Source organism: Poecilia formosa, unplaced genomic scaffold (assembly GCF_000485575.1).
Source record: "Poecilia formosa unplaced genomic scaffold, Poecilia_formosa-5.1.2 Scaffold38, whole genome shotgun sequence".
In the NCBI taxonomy this organism is placed as follows: domain Eukaryota; kingdom Metazoa; phylum Chordata; class Actinopteri; order Cyprinodontiformes; family Poeciliidae; genus Poecilia; species Poecilia formosa.
Genome location: NW_006799977.1, coordinates 2,080,181 through 2,088,588, shown reverse-complemented (window position 1 = coordinate 2,088,588; position 8,408 = coordinate 2,080,181). Strand labels below are relative to the sequence as shown.

Here is an 8,408-nt window from a genome sequence, read left to right as displayed (position 1 = left end):
TTGTGCATAAATGAAAGTTTATCACCTTTAATGCAGCAACAAAGGGCAAAGTAAGTATGGTTCATGAGTAAAAAAAACAGGTCAAAAATCTGACTTGTTTGAAAAAATGAAATGTTTTGTTCTTTTATTTAAAAATAAATGAAAAAATCAACAGTTCATAGTGTTGAATATCTGATTCCCCTTCCTGATGGCTGTATATTACCGTGTTTCCCCGATAGTAAGACACCCCCGATTGTAAGACGTATCGGGGGTTTCAGGGGAGTTGGCTAATATAAGCCGTACCCCGAAAGTAAGACATATGTCTTACTTTTCGGGGAAACACCTCTCATCTAGCTGCGCGCCGCCTCCTGCCCACGTCCGCACCGTCCCCCTCTCCATACGTCGCCGCGTCTGCCACCTCCCTCTGATCTTAATGAGCGCCGCCTCCTGCCCACTTCCGCGCCGCCCCCCCTCCATACGTCACCGCGTCTGCCGCCTCCGTCTGATAGGGTCATAGTTTTCTAGTTCAATGCAACACATTCATGAAATATTGTAAGAACAAATAACATCCACGGATATAATTTGTAGAGTTTTCCCGTGGTTGGGCTGGAAAAATATGACTTTATGTTTGGGAGCTGCGCCAGTTGGTGTTTGTGGCTTACCACTCGGTCATGACACTAACTGTGTCTTCTTTTATTTTTCAGCGGTGAAGCCATTTGCATGCAGTTTTGAGACAGACATTGTGAAGATTGATTTACTGTGTTTGATAGTAGGTTCAGGGTACAAATTAATGTATAAAGTTGTGTTTTGTGAATGTTGTGACTGTTGCAGCTGCTGTGGCAGTTGACTTGTATGTTAACTGCTATGGCAGTTGTGTTGTTGGATGTTATTTTTGAATGATTTATGGAAAAATAATGTTTTGTTTTGAGGAATTGTTAGCTGTTTTAAACTATACAATCACATCTAAAAATAAAATAGATAATTCTGAGAAATGTTGGTGGAGCTGTGAAGTTACTTGCATGCCGTTTCGAGGCACACATTGTAAAGAGTGATTTGCTGTGCTTGATACTAGTGAAGAGGGTGACAACCAAACAAGAGAGGTTATACCAGCATTTTGATGGTAACAATTAGCATCAGTGCTAAAGTAAGCTACAATGTACTCAATAGGAGAGTCACAGTCATGTTGAGTAACATGGGCTTACTCCAAATCAGTATGTTAAAATTAGTGTATGAGTTAAAATAAACCAAAATGCTAATTTTAGCCTAAATGCTGCCTGCAGCATGTGGGGTATCACTAGCATGCTTTCTTACATTGACTTCCTCCATTCCATTCTTGTCTTCGATAACACCGCAGTTCATATCTGTACCTCACTCACAGTAACAGCACAGATGAGAGAGAGTTGGTGTGTGCTGAGCTCTGAAATTTTCAAGAAAAGGATGAAAATGAATGGTTGGGTGCCGGGGTTTTCCTTGTCACACCAATTCGCTTTGAAGCACCTTGACAGAAAAGCGTAAGCCCTAGAAAAATTTTGAAAACATTTTTCAGAAGCTGACACTCAGTGCGGTGTCATGACCGACTTTCATACCAATAGAAAGCCGGTCTATTGGTATGACTGACTTCACAAGGCATTTCACAGCTTTCCCTATGCATTGCTATGGCAGGCCCCAATAAGCCTGTTAGATACCAACTGAAAGGGTTGGCTACCAGCTAAGAGAAGTACCATATATGGTTTCTTACTGGAACAATGCAAATGTATGGAATAAAAAACTTTGTGTTTGTTGTGTTTCTTGCAAAAATCTGTAAACAAGGTGATATGTTGATTTTATTAACCAAAGAAGTAGTGAATGCTCCTATGGTAAAGTTTCTGGTTAACTCCTCCACCAATTTGGCCTTACTGGTGGCTTGTAAAAAACATCCCAGTCCCAAAAGGCATATTAAATCCAGTTTGCCACAAGCCTGAAAACGTATATTAGTAGGTTTAGTCAGATGAGATCAAAATTGAACTTTTTGGCACACATGCAAAATGCACTGAGGCACATCAGCCTGAGAACATTGCTATTGTAAAAGATTACAATAGCAATTGTAATCTATTGCTCTTGTCATGGATTACAAGAGCAATAGACATACTAGAGCATCAACATGATGCTGTTGATGCATCCCAACAGCATCCTGCTTTTGGGATGCTTTTCTTCTGCTTTGAAGCTGGAAGGAGTTGACAGGAAGATTAATGGACCTATAAAGCCAAACTTTATAGAAAATTTTTAGGTAAACGAAGTTGTGGATATGCATTTTTACCTTTTTCTCTGGAAAGTAGATAGAGGAAGACAATGGCAAGACATGAAAATGTTTCTTGACTGATACTTTCCATCCCATGTGACTGAGAGGGAGGTATTGGTTCTACAAAATGTTGATTCATGTGGGTTAAATATAAATACGCTCCATTCTTCAGATCTTTATTTTATAAAAAAGATTGAAACAATGCTTCTTTTTCATCCACTTCATAATCATATGGTATGCTGGTCTATGACATAAGTTACAGTAAAATGCTTTTTTTTTTTACAGATGTAAAAAGACAAAAGATGAAGTTGAAGGGGCTATGAATACTTTTGCATGGCACTGTACATACAAGTTTTTAAGAATCACATTCAAAATATATTTTTCTTGTTTTTATCCTTTTAATGAGATGAGCAAACATAATAGTTAAAACGCTTACTGAGGAATGTCAATTTTCTGAAATGCTTGATTACTTTTTGCCTTTTTGTGTTTTTTTAATAGCCATTTGTCTTGGTAAAATAATACTATTGTTTCAAGTTAATGAAAAAGACCGACTCAGAGGTTTTCTCTCAGCAAGCTGTCTGGGCACGACGGTTTCCAGCAGCCTTTTCACCAGGCCCAAGCGTCCTGTCCTGATCAGAGTCTTGGACAACTCTGTGACCTCTTCTGTGTGTGTTCTGTAGAGAGCCCGGAGTTCTGCTTTTACAGTATCCTGAGGATATCGCTCCTCTGCCTTGTTTACCCACATCTCCAGCTGAGTGATGACAGAACTAGGGTCAGAACCTTCTTGCATAAATAGATTGAGGAGCGTCACTAGGAGGCAGTGCAGGGCTGTGGTGTCAGTGCTCCCTGGCCTCTCTAACTCCATTGCCTGCTTGAAGCACTCTGCAGCATTCTGCTCTTCGCCTTTTATTAAAAGGCAGCGTCCTCTGAGCACATGGAGGTCCGGTAAGCTGTCTCCTGGCTTGAACTGTAGGGCATTGGACAGACTCACCAAAGCATGGTTTATTGAGCTTTCGTCCACCATAAGGCTCTCTTGGAGTGCATCGACTCCCATGTAATAGAATACCTAAAAAGAAGAGCGTGAAGCTGTAAGTCTGTTTCCAGCCTGTCCTGGGCCCTAGTCATCATAGTTTTTGCTTTACCTGTGCCATCTCTAGATGAGTCCTCAAACACGGACGTACTGTCAGCACCCTGTCCAAGTCTTTTCTAGCTTCAGCTAACTTCTGGCGATCTGGAGCTCCTCCTATTCCAAGTTTTGCATTCTCAAGTTCGTTGACATATAGGATAACGTTAATCTAAGCAAAGAATATACAGCCATAATTAGGAAATGACAAGATGTACTCTGATGAGGCTTATTTGTCAGATTAAAAGTACCTTCTTAAAATAACAACCTTTAATGACAAACTTTTTTTTTTTTTTTTTTTTACCAAAATCACAATCAAAGTTTTTTTTATTGGTTTGATACTAATCTTTACAACAGACTATTGGGACCATACAAAGAAATTAAAAAAATAAAATAAAATTACAAGAATAAAGGAGTATGAGAATAAAGTAATAATATTGTGAGAATAAAGTTGAAATATTACAAGAATAAAGTCATAATGTTACCAGAATAAAGTTGTAAAAAGATGTTATTTTTATAGTTTGAGGGATTTCTTTTTTCTTAACGTGGTCCTAGTTTCCAGCCCTGACAATAATTTTGGAGGGTATAAATATACCACATAGGTATACCTATTTTACACTCCGTTATTATGTACAGAGAATACACTAAGGCCTTCTACTCACGACTTTATATGAAAGGTATAATAAAATGTGTTGAGCTAATGTGTCTCAGATGCAATACCTTTGCCCGTGTGCAGTAGGCCTGCCAGTTGAGCTCTGGATCCGGCAGAACATTTAGTGCCATGTTGCAGATCCCTGTGGCCATTTCATGTTTGCCCAGCAAAAAGATGATTTTGGCAAGAAGGTTCAGGATGATTGTATCGTCACTAGCCAAATCCAGGGCCTGAAGAGAAAGACAATTCTGTTAAATTCGGCACACAGGTTGCAGCAGCAAATGCTAATGTCTGAATTGTACTATAACTCGTAAACATTGACAGTATGAAAAAAAGTTGTTTTTTTTTTTGCTTCAGATTGAGATATCCTTAAAGCAAAACAATGTAGTTAAATAAATTGCTTCCTTTGCATTATGTCACATCAAAATACTAAAAATTAAGAGGATTTTGATCTCAGAACATCTTATTTTTATAAGGCATAAAGGTAATAAACTTTATTTAATGGATAATATTTCTCTGACCTTTTGTGAAGCCTGACAGATTTTTTTGATTGTTATTTTGGTTTTATTGGTTTATTTTGTATCTGATATCATAAAGCTTTATAAGACTCCTATGTCTGAGTAAAATGTCAGCATGTGGAATTCTGTTACAACTGTTTTTATTCATTGATGTCTAAACCAAAAACATCTCTGTCAGAATACGTATATGTTGAAAAGGTAATAATGTAGGAAAAATAATAAATGTAAGACATGTGGAATAACTGGATTGTATTTGGTGAGGTTTCTAATTCTGAGTTTACTTACGGTTCCATAGCAGGACAGGGGATCAGTGGCTGAGAAACCGCAGTCATGTATTGACATGGGGATGGAGGAAAATTCGTCCTTTCTTTCCAACATGATGCCAACGTAACACCAGGCTAAAGCTAACAAGAGACATCACAATTAAAAGCGTTTCCTCACTTTCTATGGAACTATTTTGGTGGAAACAAAAAATAAAAACAATCATGGCATCTCTAAAGAACAAATGAACAAAACATTTAAGTTACAGAAACACATTGATTCACCACATTTAATGGAGTTTAATGCATATATTACATATATGTTAAGCATATAATCTCAGAATTTTAGGTCATACATACATATAAACTGCCAGATACATAAATTATTTTGCTTTAGAAACGTTTTTTTGAAAAAAAAAAACAAACAAAAAAAAAACATTAATTTTCAGACCAAATATGATTTTATTTACTTCTGTTTATCTTAGACTAGCAGTTATCATCTTGGAAAGGTAGCTCAGCTGAATCAATGTCATGACACGTGATGACAAATGTAGCTGTAATTAGTAGTCTATGTGATGAAGGACTAGAGTTTGGATGGAGCACCGATTTGAACAATTATTTTAAAATGTAATACCAGAATAGAGTTAAAATCTTTCTTCTGAATTTACATCAGTAGACAGACACATGTTTACCTTTGTGCTGCTTTGTCTCAGATTCCAGTGTTTCCTTTAGGAGCCTCAGTCCCTTATTGTAGTGGAAGAGTCTTGAGTTTTCAGAATCATCTTTGGTCTTTATGATCTGGTCCAGTCTTAAGAGACATGAAGACTGGACATTTTAACATTTAGACACTTTGTTGTTAAAAAAAAACAACAACAAAAAAACTTAGATATATAGATATTAGATGTTTTCTCCATACCTTACATAAATAGCTGCCATTTTAAAATACCAGCTTTGTTTTTCCCCGGTTGGTATCTAAAAAAAAAAAAAAAAAACGAGAATCAGCTTAACACAGGGAGTAGTCATCTTGGATCAGAATTTGGAACTGTACTCTACAAAGAGTTGATATAACATTTTATCATTATTATTCTTTTAAACATACTGGGCTCAATCACAATGACAGCCAGCAAAAAGAAATGGGTTTATTGATGCATGTCACGTCTTCATTGTCAAACATTTTTTGTATCTTTTATCTCTTACCAGGTGACCCCCATAATGCAAAGCTTTGCTGTAAAGCGACAGCGCTGACATCAGCTTCTCCGTCAAGTTGTCGTTGCTGTCCAGCTCCACGTCATATGGATACACGTACGCCTGCTCAGCCAGACATCGTGCTGCTAGTAGCCTGGTCTCCTCCTGGGCATCGTCTCCAGAGTTCATTCCCATGAGACAGGAGACCTCGTCCACACATTCCTCTGCATCCACCTCTCTCCCCTGTGTGTCATACACAAAGCCCAGGTTGGCCCAGGCATTGAGATTCCCAGGGTCCTCCTTGCAGATGCTCCTAAAAAGCCAGAAATTCAATGGGTTAAAAGAAACATATTTTAGAGCAAACCTGAGTCATTTAAAATGAATCAGTTTAAATTATTCATTTTGAGCAAATGACAATAACTGTACATTTAAGACATGTTTTTATAATAGATTCCTTGAAATCTTCCTGCTCCCAAAGTATTGCTGCAATACTCCAATGTTAGAGTCAATGTTTTGGCTACGTTTATCTACAGTAATAGACTTGATTTTAGGATACAATGCATTCTACATTTATTGTAGAATTCATTCAGTTCTCTTGTGTACTCTAAAAGTGGCATGGTGAAGCATCACTTTCTGTTTATGACCCTCACTTGTGGAACAGCATTGTTGCAGACCTGACGGCAGCAGAGACCATTCATGTTTTAAAAGGAAAACAGGTTTTAAAAAAAATATTGAGTCTTTTAATTTTCTATGCTTCTTAAAATGTTCTATGCTTCTATGTTATACCTTTGTTGCCTCATCATCTCCATAGATTTAACCCAACACCCTCTCTGTTGATTAAATCTACGAGAAGCGATGCATAGTTTAGATAAATGAAGAACAGTAAGAATAGTTTACTGTGTTGTTTGTGCCACTATCAATTGAATGTATAATTGAACAAAAGAATGCTTAAGCCTCAAATTTATAATTGCTTCTGATGGGAAATGGAGTCAAATGTGTCCTGTAACCCTTTGTCAGCAATATGAAATATAATTTGTGAGGTAAAGCCAACTCTCAAATGGCTGTTGAATTCTGTTGTATTACATATGCCGTATTTAGTCATTTTAAGTCTCTACTGTTTATTATGTCCATTGCAGCTTGTGACTAGTTGAAACAGAGCAGTCAGAATGATACGGGTTCACTGTTCTGTCATATCATTCTGAAAATCTTCAATTTTTGAAAAGCCTAAAGTTATAAAATGTATTGCACACATTTCAGAGCTTTTAAAAATATGATGGTCCAAACTATGCCCAAAAATCTCTCTCTACATTAGCTTTCTTAGCTCACACAGCCTTTCAGAAGAAGTTAGTCTTCTACCTGAATATTTCCTCAGCTCTGTCCAGCTGTTCCAGGTGAAACGCCAACAGCCCCAGTAGATTTCGAACAGCGTACTGCAGATATCCCACTTCAACCTCCAGCTCAGCTTGCAGGCTGTCCTGTTTCAGGTAAGTGTCTCTGAATCGCAGATTTGCAGGCCCAACAGGATCACAGTTAAGATTTAGCTCCAGGTGGAAGTGGCCAGGGATGTACTGCATGTCCTCAATCAGGGACTCGATGTCCTCTGAGTTGTCTGTTTCCATGTCCTCCTTCTCTGATCCTGTTGGAAAAGCTGAGAAGATTCTGGCTGTGTGTATTTTGACTGGTGATCCTCCACACCTCGTCTTCCTTAGATCTGGTTGACGTAAGATGTGAGCAGGTTGAACAGGTTAGACGTAGGAGTGACCAGGGAGGGAACTGCTGGTTATGTTAAGCAATTAAAACCAAATTTCTTTTTATTTCAGTTTTGCTTCCCTCAGTTTTTTTAAACATATGAAATGATAATTAATCCTTTCTAAAATTTAAAGATTTTAGCAATCATTTTCTCTTACTTAGATTAGGATCTGTAACAGACTCTTTACACTCTAAAGAATGCCAAATAACACTCTAAAGTTTAGAGTGTTATAATTATAACTTTTGTCATCTATACATTCTGGACCTAAAACTTCTTCTCTGGAAATTTGAGCTGATTTTATCCTTCTTACAGATTGAATATGTTTGTGTTTGTTTTGTTGAGTTTTTATACCTTCTTTAACTTTATAGTTAGCAATCCTGCTCCCAGGGTTTCCTTCTTTCCTCACATGTGCTCTGTTACAATAGTTGAATTCTCTCTGAAAGCTTTATTTTTTTTCTACTAAGCCGCCTTTTTATTTGTTTCTTTGTGTACATGACTTAAGTTGTTGCCTTTCAAGCTGGGATTTAGGATCTAGTTTTAGATTTAGTTTAGCACTTTGGTGGACTTTGTACCCACACTAGCTTAGTATTTCACAGGCCTTTATAGTCTTACCTACGCCTCTGTCAGCTGTGCCCAAGAATGTGACCAATCAGGCTCTGTGTG

The 8,408-nt window shown here is 37.6% G+C and overlaps 1 protein-coding gene across 1 annotated transcript; it reads right to left on the bottom strand.

Annotated features, from left to right (window-relative positions):
* Nucleotides 1-2,417: 2,417 nt before the first annotated feature.
* Nucleotides 2,418-7,697, bottom strand: ttc22 (tetratricopeptide repeat domain 22). The gene is made up of 8 exons (XM_007550879.2): nucleotides 7,352-7,697; nucleotides 6,008-6,308; nucleotides 5,727-5,782; nucleotides 5,503-5,618; nucleotides 4,836-4,954; nucleotides 4,101-4,262; nucleotides 3,400-3,552; nucleotides 2,418-3,323 (listed from the first exon to the last, which is right to left on the bottom strand). Exons 1-8 carry the CDS (start codon nucleotides 7,612-7,614, stop codon nucleotides 2,787-2,789), a joined length of 1,707 nt encoding a protein of 568 aa, XP_007550941.1. The 5' UTR covers nucleotides 7,615-7,697; the 3' UTR covers nucleotides 2,418-2,786.
* Nucleotides 7,698-8,408: the final 711 nt, after the last annotated feature.

Bases quoted from the DNA above. Each gene is read 5' to 3' on its own strand.
- ttc22 (XM_007550879.2), bottom strand. From the start codon at position 7,614: ATGGAAACAGACAACTCAGAGGACATCGAGTCCCTGATTGAGGACATG. The intron at 5,783-6,007 runs GTAAGAGATAAA...TTTTTTTTTTAG, and splicing joins TGCATTATGGGGGTCACCTG to ATACCAACCGGGGAAAAACA. The intron at 3,324-3,399 runs GTAAAGCAAAAA...TCTTCTTTTTAG, and splicing joins CTCATCTAGAGATGGCACAG to GTATTCTATTACATGGGAGT.